The following is an 18,934-nucleotide window of genomic DNA, read 5'->3' on the forward strand; positions in this document are numbered from 1 at the left end:
GCAGGCCAGGTTCTTCCAGGCAATTCAGCTGATTTTCAGATGCTGTTCCAAACCCTGTTTCCTTGACTACCACAAGAACCAAAGCAACATGAGACCATTTTATTTGTATTCCTATGTAATTCCAGACAGCATTTACAGCATCAAGTTGGAGAAATTTCAAGTCCCTCCCGAGTTTCTTATTTTCTAAAATCTTACTGTTCCTCCTCACAGCCATCTTCCACCAAACATGCATGAGAAAATTTCTGCTCAGCTCCAGCATGCCCTCACATCACACAATAGTTTTAAATCCTGTTTCAACTACTTAGGTCCATAAAAGAGATAGTGTGTTTAGCTGGGATTTGCAAGGTGTGTTTTGTTTTTCTTTGGGTTGGGTACTTGAAATTGTAGCATTTGGGGTTTTTTAAGTATTTAACTGCAAGTAGAGTTTTCACATGTTCCTGCAATGTTTAATATTATTACATCTACTATGTCAGTAGATAGTAATAGTATCCACTACATTGCTACTTGCACATTTTTGTCTAAATTGTCAAATCCAGCAGGACATTTCAAACCTGATTTCAAGAGCCACAAAAACCATCTTATCACAGAGAGACCTATCAGAATGAAATGCTGATTTTACGTAGCAAGATGTCATTATAATAGCTTAATTCTGTGATCCTCTAAAAAAGTGGATGAGGTGGGAGAGCCAGATTATTCAAAAAACCCACAAAATAATTATTTAAAGGATTTATTTATTTATAGGTTCATAATTCCCTAGAGCATAAAATCTGTTCCACTGCCTAGGTCAACACAGCACATCTATGTACAGACACTGATCTAGCAGACAGATTTCACAACCACCACCTGACTCAGGCTTTGAAGGGAAACAGTAAGCAAGAGCAACCAAGACAGTGGGAGAAGTTATAGCCTGTCAGCTAAAAACAACGTAATTGTTGTTTTCCCAAATCATACAAGAACAAAGCAGTTTCAAGCTCCTACACAGAAAAGTAAAGCATATTTCAGATGCTCCCCAGGGAAGAATGCAGTAGAGAAAGCTGTTGCAGCATGCCTGAATGCCGCAGGAAGTGCTCTGCTGAGCACAAAAGAGAAAAATTCATGAGCGTTCCTACCTTCCTCAGAGCTGGGGCCAGAGCTCAGAGGAATGCTGAAAACACCCTGGAGAGTCCTCATCCTCACACAGCTGGACCCAGATCTGCCTCCCACTTCATCACATGAACATACATGGTGGGAAGCAAGTACCCAAATCCCAGCTCTTCCCCGGTATCAGTGCTCCCATCTAATACTCCCTTTAACCTAGAAAAAACCTCCAAACCCACAAGAGGGGAGGGCAGAGGTTATGCTCGCTCCCTCTACAGAACCAGTCACTGAACCTGCCTTACACCTTCCCAGTCCTCACCAGGCTTCTGCCAATCAGTCCTGACATCAGACACACACAGGCCCTGGGCACTGACAGCAAGCCCCACTTCTGTGAGGATGCAGCTCACAGGCAGATCGTCTCACACTTTCAAGAAAAACACAAGCTCTCTGCACATATAAGGCAACCCATATCCTCATGCATTTTCCCAAGACACCTTTTTTAGGGAGCTGAAGAAAGCCCTTCCTGCACAGGACTCCCCAAAGAGAGGGCTCAATTCGGGCTCAGTTAGTTCTGAGGCACCAGACACCCACACAAGGCTGGCAGACAAGGCACAGGGCCCTCAGGAGCTCTGCACCCTTCCAGAAAGGAAGCTGAAGCTCAGGCCAGATGTGCAGGCCACTGACTTCAGACCACTCTCAGTCACCAGGTCTACATCTGAACAGTTCCCATGCTCATTCAACTTTCCTGTACTAAGAAGTCTTTCTTCCTCTTTTAAATATTCACTAGTTAATGCAGTTTTTCTTTCTCCCTGCAGCAGATGTTATAATTTCTCCCACCACATCTTCTGGGCTGTAATTCAGTAGAGAGGCAATAAAGCACAAAGAGTTATGGCGAGATGAAGCTCACCAGCAGACAAAAATGAAGACCCCAGACACTGTGAAAATAAACAGTGCACAGACAGTGTCCCTACAACAAATGTTCTGAGCTGTAGAACTTTTGTGTTAGGGTACACTCCGATGTCTCTGCAGCTGCTCAGAGTAGTTCAGTCTACCAGAGAGTTTTGCAAAAATGCCCAGACAGTTCTGACAGGTTTTTTGGTAGGGGAGTGAAAGCTTCCCATGCATATTTGAGATCCATTTACTATATGGTTCAATCTCTTTACAATTAGTAAAGTTTCTCACACAAAGGAAATGGAAGATTTGAAGAAATCATGCTAAAAATAGCAAAAAAGCTGTCCTCCAGAGAGAGACACACTTGGGAACTCTCCCAACTGCGTATGCAGACTCCTTGAGAATGCTTAAATTACATCTTATGCCTGAGAACTAGTGGGGAAAAACAGCATGAAGGGAAGTTATTTAATGCTGATAAATTAACATCAAGAGTGTAAAATACAGTTCCAGAGAAAAAGCAAGAGTCCATTTACTAAATCAATCAGTTACTTTTCTGTAACTGATTTCTTTTTCATACCAATATAGAAAATTTCAAAGAGCAGCACATGCATTTAACCAGGAAGAGTAAGTATTACAGGGAAACAATGTAAACAGAAATCTGAGAGCTCCAAACCTGAGCACTTGGGCCAAGTTTGCTAGGAACACATGGGGTCTTGAATACCATCTAGGAAACCTAACAGACCAACAGCAGGTATTATAAAGTCATTCTGATAGTAAAGACAGAATTCCTCTACCCAGACCTTTCCTGGGTTTGTTCATTTGTTTTGCCATCTCCTCCATAGGATTGGAGAAAATTATATTTGAAGTTTTTAGGGGAAGGAAATAAGACAAAACACACTGTCTTAGTAGTAAGGTAACAGACACCACAGAACCATGTTCAACAGGCAGCAGAGAGCTACCAGCACTAAAGGCAGTATAAAAATGCCACAGCTCCTTCTTTCGAACTTCTGGTAATTTTCCTTTCTTCCAATCTCCTCCACCTCCATACAATTTGCTCAGCACACAGGAGCTACTTTTCTTACCAGATACATCCCACAGACACTGTCAGAACTTTCTTCCTCTTGCCAATTATAGTCAAAGACTGAAGACTGTTGTGCTCAGTTTCACAGCACTCATCATGTTAGACTGCCTGCAGCACCTTCCTTTATTCTGCCCCTTGCCCACCCCTGCCTTTTCTATTAAATTTTTAGAAAAGGCTACTCTAGCCACACTTAGTATTGAGGATACTACTCACAAAAACAGCGACATTCTGGCAGCTGACATGGAGAGCAGATGACAAGGTTTCTAAGAGACAGCTTAGCCTCTGTTGAAAGTAGCTCCAGTTTGGGAAAGAAGGGAGAAGGGTTATGAGTACCTACTTCCCAAATGGACTTCCTCATAAATCATCTGTATCTTTCATCTGGGTATTAATGAAACACTTAATAGTCCCATCTAAACTTATGAATTCTTGTGTCCTCCCAAATCACTACTTACTGATTGGAACACTCAACTCGAGTTTGACAACACATCCTCCAGCTAGTACCACCTTCCTTCTGTGCATGCACACAAGGGCCTTCTAAAATCTCACAAGGGATATATAGTACCAATGTAGGAAAAGTCCTTCTCCAAAACCTCTGGATTACATAGATTTTTTTTTACCAAGGATCCAGGCATTTCCAAGTCACTATTTCTAAAATACATGTTCAAGGATTAGCACTGTCAAGACATACATTTTCATTCTCTCATAGTCACCCAGCAACAAACCTCAAAATAGATTCTCAGTTCTTAATCTAATGCTGCAATTGTGTAAAGGCTATTTTGTGGCTAAACACCATTATACCGTGTTAACTCCCACCAGAAGTCAAAGTGATTTCCCAAGAAATAGAATATTTGATTTCTGGAAAACTATAGTGTTCCTCGAAAGAAAGACCAACTTCTCTTCTTGATGCTTTGTTTTGGTATCTTGCCTGAGGACAAAGAAAGCAGAAGTCTCCCAGGCACTGGGAAAAGTCCTGATTATGACACTGGACCTTCTTCTCCCCCATTTTTCCTCCCAGTCTGTATGGCTTTATCAGAAAGTAGGGTGGAGGTGTTTGCTTATATCAAATTCCATGTTCTACTTTCATAGCCCTGCCCCCACAAGCATCCAAACGTAAAAACCTAAACACAAATCACAGCAACCTAGTTATTGCACATCAAAGCTGTCACTGTCACTCATTCTCAGGGGAGAAGAACAACCAGACAGTTGACATTTACTCTTAAGCTCACAGCATAAACAGAAACCAAACCACAGTATCTCTTCTCCTGCTCTGGTAAGGCACTGATCCCACACTACCCTGCAACAACCACACTCCTAGGCCTAGATTCCAACGGCACCTGTGTTCTCCTCTCAATAGCTGAGCTTTTTGCAGTTACCTCTTACTGGTCTTTTTAAATGCCTCATCACAAAAAGTCACCCCAGTGTGTAGAACACACTCCAACAAGAGCATTCCTCTGTTACAGAGGCAGTTTGTGACCACATACCTTCTTATTCAAGGCAAATGGCACATACCTCTGCCAGTTACAGAAACTGCTTGCACTGAAAAGCAAAGAAACATCCAAAGCTTTATTTTAATACAATTAGAGCAGTTTGAAAGTAAGAAGCTGTCATTATGTGTCAGGGAAAACTACATGGGCTAATGTTATGTGTTCCAAAGACCACTGCCTGGAAACTTCTAATCCCAGTCTAGCACATCTACTGGCAACAGATTTCCAGTCTAGACTCTGCAAAAAGCTCCCAGAAAAGTAGTTTTCCATAACAGTTCATTCTGAGGAGGTCATGTGGCTGCAGACAGAAAATTTGGACATGTTGAGTGACTTGCTCTCCTCTGTACAAATGGTCAAAAGCAAGTTTCACGGCAATGAAACTTGACATGGAAAGCCTCTTGAGCAACAAGATCATAGCGAATTTCTGCCTAGAAATGCAAAATGCCTGCACAGATAGGGCCATACTGCAGTAAATGAGATATCCAGTGGCTGCAGTGGCTGAGAGAAACAGCAAAGATGGTTTTGCAATAGATGCAGATAATGTCTGGGGATACATAGGCACCAAGAGGAAAAGGTATACAGTACTCCACTGCCTTCCTGAAACAACAGAACAGACTACCATCATTGCAAATTTTAAGTTTAAGGAAATGGACTTAAGCTGTCTTTCAAATGCTTCCTCAGTCTGATTATGGTCAAGCAACCTTTGCAGAAAGCCAGCTTCAGTGTCTGTTCATGGATTTCCAAATGTTACCCAGTTGCACTGTTAGAGTAACCTCATGTTGCTCAGTTGTCATGGGAATTTTGCAGCTCTCCTTCAGTAATATATTGCCTACACATATAAGCAGTAGAATACTAAATCACTCTTTCAGATTGCCAAACACACTGGGCAAAATTTTCAGCAGCCTTTGCATGATTTGAGACATCCTCTCCCAGTTGATTACCAATGGGACATGAGCACTTTGGAAAATTTCATTTGATGGTAACGTACCTGACATCAGAGCCAGCTCACCAGGTATCTTCCTAATGTAAAGAAGATGCAATACTGTTTATCTTTGCTATTTACTTGCTTAGCTGCTATATCACTTCATAAAGACCTGTTCAAGCTGACAAAAGAACAAACATTTAGTGGAATCTAAACTATAGCATCAAGAAGCAAGAAATTTCTGACACATTCTTTATTTATTTTACTCAGACCCTTTCCTGGCACTCTGCCCCATCTCGTTTCTTCTGCCTCATGCGTTCTTGCTGCTTGTTACACAGAATCCCATTACTTCATATAGCCATTTCCTTTCCATATTTGCCTCTATTGTTTTTGCTGACAGGAACAAAAGAAAGAACAACTTTATTATTATAAGAATCTATTTGAAAATCAGTATCTCACTTGCTTCCCTGCATTTGGAATTGCACCGTATATTGCCCTGGTTTCTCCCCTCTCAATACATCAGAGGCAAATTAATTCAGTTCTCAGTATCTGACACAAAGCACTTGCAATGAGGGATATAGCGATTAAGGTCTTATGTCTTCAATTATTTTTACTGAATTGCCTCTTCTTTTAAAATTTGCAGTCTTGTAAAAAGTACATTTGAAAAAAGCCACAAGTTTACTACTAGCTATTTCCAAGTAATTAAATTCATTAATCCAAAGAGGGAGCAAGGGAAATAAAACTACTTTCTCCTTCATGCGTTTTCCCCTCCTCTTACTCCATAATAATTATGAATGCTCTTAACTCACAAAATATTATGACCAGTGCTTATTCATTCTGGTTTTTGCTATCCTTATCTTTCTTTTGCAAGCCTTAAAACAGTAATTGCCTTGAAATTGAAAAGAATAAGAGGGTTTTCCCCACAGTAAACCTAAAACTTCATCAGTCTCTCTCTCTGTTGCTTCTTGCATTCTTTAGTTCTTAGGTTTTCAGCTCACAGTATTCAGATGTACAGTTTTACTTTTCCTGCAGCCTGTTTCCACCATGACACATACTATTTCATTTCTATTATCACTACCACAAAAGGAGTTTTGAAAAGAGGATGCAGAAATTCACACATCCCATAACCAGGCACAAGTAGATGCACAGGAGCTAAACTGAACTGTAAATTCAAAAGGCTGTACAATTAGAGCTGGTTGCACAGCAACTCAGTGACTAACTTCCCAAGGGGACAGCTGGTTGGTTTGCATAGCTGTGTGTGCTGGTGCATCTGCAGAAACACGAAAAAGGACAGGATAAGACAGAACAACCGCAGCTTTCTGTCCAGCACAGGGCACCCAGACACTCCACTTTTCCTCCGTGCAGGTTCAGTTGAACACCTAATGTTTGAGAAACTCCATCCTTGTTGAAGCAAGTGCCATTCACGGAAAGAAGTAGATTAGAACACGCCTGGAGATGGGCAGAGCTCAAAATACACTGAAAAAGCACACACACATTGTCAGCAGCCACCACACTACTGGAAGGCCTTCCACACTTCCTGTTTTCACACAGATAAGTTAAATGACTGCTTTTCTCAGCACACCAAATACCCTGTACTGTGTTTACAGAGGAAACTACTTCTGCTCCTTCCCGTACCAGAGGGACAGCTTATCTATGGCTCAGGCCTGCCATCTCCCTCAGGAAGAGGCACAGCTGTGCAGGAGCCATGAGCCGTGGGAGAAGGGCCCGCTCCCAGCCCAGAGCAAGGGACACCCAGGACACATCAGCACCATCCTGCAGAGCCACTCAGGGTGGTCCTGCACCCTATGCGGACGTGCAAGAGAAGTACTTGTGGGCACACACACAAAGATAACACTTCATACATATATAATAATGTCTCTTCAATACACACCTTCTCCTGCCTATTCAACAGTACAACACACACAGCACTAGCAGTACTGCTCCAGACAAGGCTCCAGGCAACCACCAGCATTCCCTGCTGCACACCCTCCAACTGTGCTCAGTCAAGGTAAGGGGTTTCTGTTTTGGATACTGTGGGACACTAATAATTTTAGTGCCCACACATTTGGAGAGGTTGTGCAAAGTATAACTCACTCTGGGCAGGAAAAGAAGGCAATTCCCTTGGTTCTCTACCCCAGGGACCAGTCAACCAATCTGTCTGGCCTCATCTGTCATTTCTATAGCTAAGGGAACTGGAGAGGAAGTAGCAACCACATGGATTTTCCACCAGAGTCCAGCATACTTAGAGCCTTAATGCAAGTTTCCAGCACAAGTAACATCACAAAGGGAAAGTGAACTTAGTGCGAAACGATCAACTGAATATTGATCAGAGGTGAGGGTAATGCAACAGACTTGCAAGAGTCACGAGTTAAGCTTCACAAAGTAATTTTTGTCACTAAACAAGACATTATAAAAATGCAATCACTTCCCAAGGAATCACCCTGAAATCCTGTGCCTTAGCACAGAAAGGGTTTTTCATACCACAAGTGAGTGCAAGGCAGACATTGAATAGGATGCATGTGCTGCCCATTTCCTTTGGTAAATACACAAGACAAAATAGTGTAATGTAACTTCTTCCTGTAAGCATGACTACAGAATAATTCTCCAGCATACAGCTATGATCATAACACAGACCCTTTAACTCTTCCATAAGGAAATTCTCAGGCAGTCACTCCAAATCCAGTAAGAAAGAATGCTATCAGAAACAACTTCATATCTGCCAGCCCACATTTGGGCCAATAAACAACCAGCTTCCTTGCAACAACAACAATCCACTTTTAACATGGCATGTACACCATCGTCAACCCTTCAGGATCTACGGGGGAAGGAGGGGGGAAAATTGACAGAGGTAACCAGAAAGCAGCTTTTCAAGTCACAGCCAAAATACTCTCCTCCCCCCAGAACCCGGGGCTGTGGTAATCCCCTTTTTGAAATGCTAATATCATTACAACCATAGCACCAGAAGACAAGCATGGGGCCTGAGTGACAGAGCCTCTGCTGTGCCCTAACACAGATGATTTAAACGGAGCCTTTTGTACCTCTCCTCCCCAAAGCTCCCTGCCCGGCATCACGCTTGACAGGAGCTGCAGCTGCCATCCGACCCTCCCGAGGAGCAGGGGTGCAAAGATCAAGCTGATGAATTCATGCGTGCAGGCCGGGGGCATAGCAGCCATGGCTGCAGCCCTGTGCTCTCTGAACACACATGCCAGGACAAAGATGGGCTCGGGGAAGGCTTGAAACAAGACAAAGCAAAAGGTTCCCAACTGCTCTCTTGCTACTGCTAAACAACTGCACAACAGTAAAAATCGTTACAGCTGGCCATTGAACTGGGCACAGCACACACCAGTGTAGAACATGGCTCAGAGAAACTAATCAACATAAATACATCCATCCTTCCACCCAGGGAATCAGCTCAGCCTTGGGAAGAAATTCCTCCTGTGGAGAAAGCTACTCCAAACGGAGAGAGAACAGTCAACTTTCCCAGCAAAAGCAACTGGAACTATTTGCTGTGGTGAGATTGGAGACCACACCAGGCACCACAAGTTTCATCTTGCCATCACATGATATTTAACAATTGACAGATGGTCACCAGAGGGCTTTCTAGTTTTGTTTTCAATTCAGTTTTCATTACCTCTGATACCAGTCAGGGCAAATCAACTACAAGTGATGATTCTGTTGTAAATACTACAGGATTTACTGCGAAAGTGTTTCCTGTAACTTATATTTCCTACCATCTCCCACTATATGAAAAAGGAGATCATCACCACAATGCCTGAGAAGTAAATCAAGCTAAGTTTCACACCAAGTGGAATACAGGTTAACTGGAAAAGCAAACTACAGGCTGAAACATTTGCCATTCACAAATACTGCTGCATTTACAGCAATTCCCACTTCACCAGGACAGTGGGTAAAGCTACCCTAACCCCACAGTCAAAGCTGGTCAAAACAGGCGATTGTCTCGCTCTGCTCTGCACTGCTGTGGCCTCACCTTGAGTGCTGGGGGCAATTTTGGGCACCATAATATAGAAAAGGTATTAAGCTAAAGAGAGTGTCCAAAGGAGGGCCATGAGGATGATGAAGGGTCTGGAGTGGAAGCCACCTGAGGAGCAGCTGAGGTCACTTGGTCTGTTCAGCCTGCAGGAAACAGGGGAGAGCTCTTTGTGGTCTTCAGCATCCTCGTGAGGGGAAATGGAGGTGCAGGCACCAATCTCATCACTCTCATGACCAGTAAGAGGACTTGGGAAAATGACACAAAGTTGTGTCAGGGGAGGTTTAGGTTGGATATCAGGAAAAACTTTTTGAAGAGGGTGATTGAGCACTGGAACAGGCTCCCCAGGGAAGTGGTCACCAAGCCTGACAGAGTTCAAGAAGTATTTGTACAATGCTCTCAGGCACATGGTGTGATTGTTGGGGTGTTCTGCGCAGGGCCAGGAGCTGGGACCTAATGCTTCTGATGAATCCCTTCCAACTCAGCACATCCTGTGAGTCTATGAAATAATATGTAGGAACCCCTCAATCCACTTCTGCTTAGGTGTTTTAAACTCTTACCTATAGAAAGGTATCTGCATTTAATGAAGAGGCCAGCCTCTATTGCCACAGAAAGAAGAAAGATGACAGACCACTCTGGAGAGAGAGGTGTGTTTGATTTCATTTGTGCACAGTGCATGCTGGCAAGCAGCTTTGAAACCCTGGGTTCAGTGGCAGCTTTTTAGAAACAAAATCACAAAAGCTCGGATTCTGTAGGCATCCTTCCTTGGTGCTACTAACAGAACTCAGAAGGAAAATTTCCTCCATCTAGAGCAACTAATTAAGTCAAGAGTTGAGCGGATGGAAACAGACTTAATGATAAGATGCTTTCTTGCTGTCAGAGGATGTAGAACAGACATTAATTTTCATCCTCTCAAATCCCTCCATGGCAGCCAATGCAGCCAAGCATGAAATACTCCTGACCTGCCTCAGACAACTGGCCAGAGATATGCAGTAACATAGCTATGAATTTGCTCACCTTGACTGTAGTCAGAGACTGGATGTCTTCACAACACCCCTAGTTAGCAGCTTAAACCAATCCCTTTTTGTTTTACTAACAGCAAGAATGAAGGATGCTAAAAGCAGCCCTACCTGTGTCTCAGATGACAGGCTGCAATGTTCCTTTTCCCTCATGCAGTCATACCACTGCCTGCCCAAGGACTCAACTCATACACAGGATCAGCTCATGGCTGGAAAGACCTCATTAAAGTGGGACCAAACATGACAAAGGCAATACTGGCAGGAAAAATTTACAACAAACAACCAAACCAACAACCCCCAAAAACCAAAGAAAAACCAAAAACCCAACAAAACAAACAAAAAATTCCAGTTCTCTGAAAAGGTGCTCCATCCTCAAGGAGTGTGCACAGCTGGAGGCATGTGCCAAGAGCAGTCAGTTCTCCAGGGTGCTAAGAGGAGGCAGGGAGGCAGAACTTCTCACAGGAGCTAACCTCTTTCAGCACAGCCCCCACACTGCACTTCCAGTGTGTTTGCCCAGCAGAGGCATGGCCTTACGCCAGCAGACAGCGATCTGGCCACCCCTGCACACACCTCCTCTCCCACATAGCACAAGTGCGCTGACAGGGCCTGGCTGCCAGTCTTGTGATCTGCCTCTGTGTGTTTCACTACCGCCCCAGTGACAAACATACATGAGGATCCTGTACCAACAGACTGCTCAGCTCTCCCAGCACTGTACATCTCCCCTCTGCTGTTCCAAAAGTGGAGTCCAGCTTACTAAATGCCATGGAGGAAACAGTCACCATCAAAGCACAAACTGTCAACTTGAGGATAACATTTAAATATTTGAGAAGTAAATGCAAATAAAAAGATTCAAAGTGAGAAGGATCAAAGGTCAACCCTGCTTTGGGCTAATGGCAGTAACATTTGCAGCAAGACTAGTTTGCTGAGAAAGGCAAAGAACTGGAGGACTAAAACAATAAAAGTGTAAAAAAAAACTGGCCACCTTCTTTATTTTCACTAAGACTTGCTCTTAAAGGCATACTCAGTGCAGCTTGTGATTATATTCAAATTTCTCAGCTTACATATGAAAAATTAGTAATTTCCTCATTTGAGAGAAAAGTGACAACTGAACCCAAACAGCCAAATGACAAAGCTTTTACATTTTCTTAGTATCTTACAACCTAAGTAATTTACACCAAAGAAAGTGTTTACAATGAAACCTGAAGGTTGTTCTCCAGGTGCATTCAACTGTTACTTTTGCTAGGGAAAGCAAAACCAGTGACAGAAGGGAAGCACTAGCTTTAGGATAATACAGAGTATTACAGATACTTTACGTACTTTGCCTGTGCAGAAGAGAAGATGTGCTACAGCACAAAGCATGGCTTAGCTCAACTTGTACAGTATGGGTCCTTTTCAAAAAGCACACCAGCAGGCCCAAAACTTGAACTACTGGGGACAGGTTACACAGCAAGGGCATCCCCAGGGCTCTGAGTTTCAAAGATAGCTGCTCTGAAGTTACAAGAGGAATGGGTACAAGGAAACTTAGAAATCCACACTTCTCTCCTCCACGACAGAGATATATTAGTAGCTGTGAGTTTTGTATGACACACCAGAAGCATATTCCCAAAGGCCTCTGCAGCATCAACTAAGTCTCCTGAAGGTTAAGTTTCCAGCATGCTGGTGGTCCAGAATAAAGGCAGCACTAGAAGTTGCTTACCCACTCTAATAAAATTTCATTCCACACTTACAGTGACATACAGACCCCACCTGGAAGGGATCACCATTGGCAAGGAGTGTTGACAAGGATCTAGGGTTAGGCAGCTTTAATAGGTTTATTTTCTCTACAAAAAGGGTTCCTCTACAGGGGTGAAGCAGCCAAACAAATGCAGGATAGGGGGAAGAGCAAAGCAGCTTTTAAGTATTAAAGTGAACACAAACTAAGAAAAGCAGAACTTTGACAAAGTCAGACAGTACTCTAACTGTGGCAGCAACTTCCACTTGAAGTTCCTCCTTACATCATCTTTCACAGAAAACTACTATATGGTCTTTCACAATTTCTCACCCCCCAGATCACCATCCATGATGTTAGAGCACTTATAGACAGGCACAGCCAGTGCTCAAGTAATTTACATATTCACCCTGATCTGCTTCTGCCTCAGATTTCTGCACTGAAGCTTCAGTCCCTGAGGACACACCCATTTCGTAACCTTTTAATTCTTAAACTCTGTCAGTGTCTCACAAGTCAGTCCTGTTGCCTACAGAAAAGCTTCAAAACCCTGATGTTGTAGAGGCATCTTCCTGCATTAAGACACTCTTACCTAACCCTTAAAAGATAAACACACATTTTTGTACTAGAGGTCTCCCTCCCAAGGCCATACTATTCTCAACTGTTCTAATCTACCTGCATAAATAAAACACTACCTTCTTTTAGGATTTACACTACTTAACCACCAAGCCACTAATTTGCTTTATAAACCATTAGGATCTTTTTCACAACTCCACTTCTGAAAACAGAGACACCCTCCTGTTTTGCTGGACTCCTGTCCTTCTCCTCTCCTTCCTAGAATCTTATTCTCTACTGATCCTCATACACATTCAGTCTCTTCTACCTCTTTCCTACAAATCCCCATTTGCCTTACAACATTGGTAAGAGCACAAAAAAGTTTTATTCTCTTTCTGGACAGTTTTATGAGTGTCTAAGGATATATCTGACACGTAACTCTTTCCACACCATGTTGGTCTTTTTCTCAGGACACAGAAAATGTTCTTTCTAGCCTGAAATGCAGCAGCAGCATTTGACTTTCTAATTACGACTCTGCATGTGTCAAAGCTTATCATGTTCCTTCCCTGTCTGTGGGCTGAAAACACACGACAACATCTACCAGAGGTGCTTATCTCACTCTACAGCAAGGCAACATTTTTCAAGTAGGACATATTTTTCTCTTTACTGACAAAGAAAAGGATGTATCTCAAAAGCAGCAGCAATGCTGGTTTTTTGCTCTCCAACATGAAATACTTTCCCAGTTGAATTAAGATGACTGGCTAGACCTAAAATGCTGAGCCCACAGGATTTCAAGATGCTCTTTTGTTACCCTACTGTTCAATTCTTTGGCTTCTGCTCCCACTGAAATGCTTCTCACTAGGCCACTTATTTTTGAATTCACAGCATTGGACCTATGGAGAAGGAACACAGGAGGCATCTCCATCCAATATCAGCCATACCAAAGTATAAAAGCAATGAAGAAGCATCCAAACAATCTCTTGAAATTAGGCAGTCTTCTCAGTAGAAGAAATCGGAAGTTCCCCTCCTCGTTCCATAATAAAAGGATCACTGTACTAGGCTGGGCCCAAAAGCTCATTTTATTCTTCAACAGTTTAGCAATATGCCCACTCCAGCCCAATCCATCTAGCACATCCAGTAACTCATCTATGCAGCCTCACACCCAAAGGGGTTACTGCAAATCCCTTTAACATCTAGAAGCAGTGCTCCAACTCCAATGCAACACTTTGTGGAAGCAGAGCCTTGGGAACTCCTTGGGAACTGTTTGCAGGGGAAGATGAACACTCCCCAGAGGTTTCAGTTCATTAAAAGGAAGATGTGTTTTTATATGCAGACCAGCACACACAGATAAGAAGGTACAACCTCTGTGATAATGCCATAATCCTGTTCCAATTACTTTCACAAAGGTATGAACATTTCTGAGCTTGCTGTTCAAGGCCTTTAGTACTGTCTTCACTCTGACTTTTGGCAGCTTGTCATCAGCAGTTTTAGCAGTCCTCATCTAGACACAGATTCCCAGGTTCAGCAGAGCCTTGACAGACTCAGCCACAAAAGCTGAAGACTCAACAATCTACAGTTTCCTGCCTTGCCCTACCACTTGTTTCTTCCTTATCACACGTCAGCATGCTGAGGTCATATCCAGAGCTTTACACACCACACACCAGCTATTCCAGCAGTACGTGCAGTAACAGCCCAGACTGAAGTTTGCCACAGTTCCACAGCAAATGTACTTCCTGCTCTGCCATCCCCACTGCAGAATCACTCTCGGCTGGCAGCAGGAACAGGAAATAAACTTGTGGTACTTTGGTTAAACATAAGGGCTGGACAAGCAATGGCAGGCAGACATGGGTTGCACAGATGAAAATCATTCCACATATTCTAAAAAATTAGTTCCTTAGCTGCACTGAGAACCAGTGTAAGATTCAAAAGGGACAGAAGCAGGAAAGGAATTGGGACAAGGGGATAAACAAGCAAATTTTCTTCTATCCCACTGTCAGGACTTTTCCTGTAATACTAGGGAAAATCCCAAATTCTTCTCAAATGGTTGACTTTAGCAAATAAAAAGGAAAAGACTGAATGAAAATAGGAAGAGACAGAGAAAACTGTATCTTCAGCCTAGCAGGCAGCAGTCCTCAAGGAACACCAGGAAGGAGATGAGTCAGAACCTGGACAGTAGCTCATCACTAGTTTCTCCTGAAGAACAAATGACACGTACCACCCCTCTTGCATCCCTCTACAATGAAATTCCTACCAGTTTCCATCTTTTGTATTCTAACCCAAGAAGCTACAAAAAATTGGACCAGACAACTCTTGAGGTTTTTCCTAAAACAGCTGATTTTCCCACTAGCAACTGTAGCCAAGAATTGAAAGCCCCTTAATACTGTGTATGTGATATCACTCCTCTTGCCAGGAGCAATATTCAGGGATTGAATAAAAGTAGAGGGTTCAGATGATCCCATCAGGACTTCTCTTAACCCCTACTTTCTGAAGACCAGAATTTGGTAGGTAGCAAAATTCCCCTCCCACACCTTTAAATTCTTCTTCATTAATCCATTCCTCTCAGATTTTTTTCCTGTGGGGTTTTTTTTTGTTTTTCTCAGAGGAGGGGGAAAGTTCAGACTAACAAATCATGTTTCAGAGTTTAACAAAAATGTACAGAAAATTTTATTTTATACATTTAGAAGAGATAAGGAAACGCAATATGCTTCCCAACTCCTTCCAAAGTTGCATGCATCAATAACACAGCCACTGGAAAGACTTTAGACTTCTTCTGAGCATATGAAATGAAAAGCAGGTTCATCCAATGGAATATATCAAGAATCATGCTGAGATGTTCACTTTTCTTGATTAAAGGAACAAAAAGATTTTTTTACCTCAGTCTGTCCTCCCTGTCCTCTCAATACTCTTTTAGCCTCTCAAAACTTTCACAAGCAGCACATCTCAGCATTTAATGAAATATTCTGATTTGTTTTCTTGACTCATTTGAAATGAAATGCAGTAGAAGGCACAAGGATCCCTTCAAAGCACAATGAGAGATATGAAGCTGATCTCCCCTCTCTCAAACTGTGGGGCAGCCGTCATTCCCAAATCCAAGGGTCAAAAATGAAAATGGGGCGTAGAGATGAATCTCAAGCCTACCCAACACAACAAAAAGTATAATGGGAATCCTAGCTCAGAGACACTTAAATTAACCAGTAAAATGTCACACTCATTTCTCATAGCACAGCAGTGAATGTAAGTTTACTTACATGCAGGTCCTTTGGATTTGCTTAGCCAACCTAGGACAGACAAAAGGAAAATTCAGGATTATTATTATGCTATCATGGTTTAAGCCAACTGTTAGCTAAACATCACAAAGCTTTAATTCATTCTTCAGCCACCAGAACTCGTTAAAATTAAACAAGTTACATGGCTTCTTGAGATCCCTGTCACTCCCTTCAAGGCATTTACTTAGGTTACACTGCCTGGGTCAGCATGTGTAGCAGTGTGAATATTATTATCATTATATGAATAGTCTAATTCTGAGCCTATATGCATCTGCTTAGTAGCCACCTTTGCAGCCTGGTCATTATTCTGCAACTCCTCACCATGCTCCTCCATACCCCTCTGCTCTTATTAAGTTCTACAAAGGGACTGGAAATAGGAATTACCCCTGAAAATGCTTCCCCTTCTCTCCACGATGAAGGCCATACTGCTTTGGGCTGACACTGTAATTTCTCCAAACCCACACTTACATGAAGCATACAGGTTAGAATCAAGATCATCTGTTCATGCATGACACTTTCCACATTTCTGTCTGGCCTTTCAGTGCTATAGTCTCATTGTTTTCATGGCCATTGAATTCATCCCGAGCTTATAAACCCCTTCCTTTCAGCTGCATAATCAGAGACAAAGGAAACCTCTGCCTCGCCGAGATTCCCAAAGAACAGGGACAAGTCTGAATCTGCTCAATGAGTGGAGTGCGCGCTAACGAGCTGCTCTGTGCAATGCAAACAAATACCAGTGGTATCCAAGAGCTTCTGTGCAGAATAACCTTGGCACTGAAAAGGCCTCAGAACAGCAAGCAGCAGATTGGCTGCATTTGCGTCAGAAACACACACAGGAATGAAGTCGTTTGAGTTTATTCAAGCTCGATTTATCATTTTAATGGCGATCCTAAAAATTAAAGAGCTAACTTTACAGCATTTTGCATGTGCAGTCAACAAAAATCAGACTGTGTCTAAATCTAAATGGACTTAGATTCACCAAGCCTGCATTACTATTAATTTTAAAGGTTAATATTTAAACTCTCTCCTTTATGGGTATTGATATTTGCTTAATTCAGGATGTTTAATACTTCTGCCAACACATTTACTTGCATTTCCCAAGATCAGGTGATGCCATTACCAATAATGAAAGGCCCAACCTGTTTTGATAGGTTTCTGACAGAGCCAGTCATGAATCCAGGAGAGATTGCACATTTGGAACATAAATCATAGGAAGCTTTCAGAGTATTTTACAGACTACGTGTTAAAATTTAATGAACAACTTAATCTGATCCACTGTCATTCTTCCAAAAATAGCCTGGCCACGCAGGAGGACCACTGTGAATGAGATATAAATACAAGGCCTTAAGGGACAGAGATGGGAGGGAGAGGGGGAAAAATTACAAAAGTCACAGCAACAAAGAAAAAATAGAGAAGCATTATCTGTGGAAATGCAGATTAAAAGGTTGGCATTGCTCCTCTCCAATGCTTCAAAATTTCCCCACCTCTACTGAGCATCCTAGCTCTTAGCTACATTCCAGTTGAACCCTCAAAGAAACAGAAAAAACAGATGAAGAGCTAAGTCTCAATATTACTGAGGAGCTTTCCAAGTCTCCTTGCCTGCTCATTCCTTCATTTTTTCCTGCAACTAATCTTGAAGAACTTGCCAGACGAGGAAAAATGCTACAACAGTGATAAAGCTCAAAAAATATTTCTGAGCAGCACTCAAGTTTCCATAAATCCTCCTCTTCTGACACAGCTTCACTGCTTGCCCATTACCAAATGCTGCATTTGTTTTGTGTTAAAATATGTGCAGTGGTTAGGGAACAGTTTCCCCAAATTCTGCAGTATGCTTAGTGACTAAGCAACTCATATTCATCTCATGGCACTCGAGGATATTTGGATAGATTGCTTGAGACAAAGTGCTGAGGATTTTTCTTAAAAATCCATGCATAAATAAAATCGATTTATTACCAGAGGACAGAGCAGATGCTTGCTGACTGAAAATGAGTCTGCTCTCTGCATTAACCACATGGCAAAGAGAACATCTTCCTGCCCAGATCATGAATATCTCTCTAAGCTTCCTGGAACTTAAGCAATAGAATTTCTAAGCAGCAAAATGATGGCAATACAATATACCTCATATGGTTTTATACATATGAATCACAAGCTCTGCTTTCTCACTCAGGGCTGAGCCAGGCATTGTCTCCATGCTTGTCTTTTTATGAGAACATTCTTCAGCTTTTGTAACAATTTTGAGCTTGTCACACTGGCTCCACATTCAAGATAAGCTTTACCACCATGAGATTTAATACAGTCTCTTGCTTCATGTTAACATCGCTTTGCTCTGCTTGCTCTGAATGACTTTGCTGTGCAAAGTAATAAAGTGAGGATGGCGAGGTGGCTGGGGGACAAAGACGAGGGAAAGATGATTTTCCATGTGCCTCGCCAGCACTCTTTGTTTCTTCAGCTGGCTCTCTGCTCCCCAGCTGACTCGCTCACTATCGTTGCCATGGCTGGCACGCTGCTGCAGGTGCAGCTCCCTGGGCCCAGGAGGCATCACTGAGCACCCCCTCCCAGCAATTGGCTTTCGGGTTGCTACATCCCAGTCTCAGAAAACCATACACGGAAGCGCTTCTCAGCGAGCCCTTCCCCAGGACTTCTCCCCTGTGTGTCTTGCCCTCTGCTATGATCCTGGCTCCCCTCTGTTTTCTCGCTTTCCCTGCAGGAAATGGTTCCTGCCTAGCCACTATAATCCTGTTTAGCTGATGATCTGCCTTGATCAGTTCACCACAATTGGTTTCAGATCCTGAAGCAAAAAGAACACAGAAACACAATGCAGAATCACTCTTGGGTCTTCTGGCATGCCTAACTAGTGCTTTTGTAATGTGATCGGATGTCTCAAAAATTATATTAAAACGGATTGACAGTATTGTGGCAGCTTTTCCCCATCCAGCAGCCCATGCA

General features: G+C 42.6%; 1 protein-coding gene across 6 annotated transcripts in view; it reads right to left on the minus strand.

Annotated features, from left to right (window-relative positions):
* SUSD6 (sushi domain containing 6) overlaps positions 1 to 18,934 on the minus strand; it is a 94,316-nt gene that overhangs the window by 26,785 nt on the left and 48,597 nt on the right. For 5 of the 6 annotated variants that reach the window (XM_063398721.1, XM_063398723.1, XM_063398719.1 and 2 more), the window contains one exon: positions 15,971 to 16,000. In XM_063398721.1, the coding sequence (XP_063254791.1) occupies positions 15,971 to 16,000 (30 nt within the window). Of the gene's footprint in view, positions 1 to 5,521; positions 5,544 to 15,970; positions 16,001 to 18,934 lie in introns of those variants that run through there. The other variant, XM_063398724.1, reaches the window with a different exon arrangement.

The sequence above is a fragment of the Prinia subflava genome, chromosome 5 (assembly GCF_021018805.1).
Source record: "Prinia subflava isolate CZ2003 ecotype Zambia chromosome 5, Cam_Psub_1.2, whole genome shotgun sequence".
NCBI classification, from domain to species: Eukaryota; Metazoa; Chordata; class Aves; order Passeriformes; family Cisticolidae; genus Prinia; species Prinia subflava.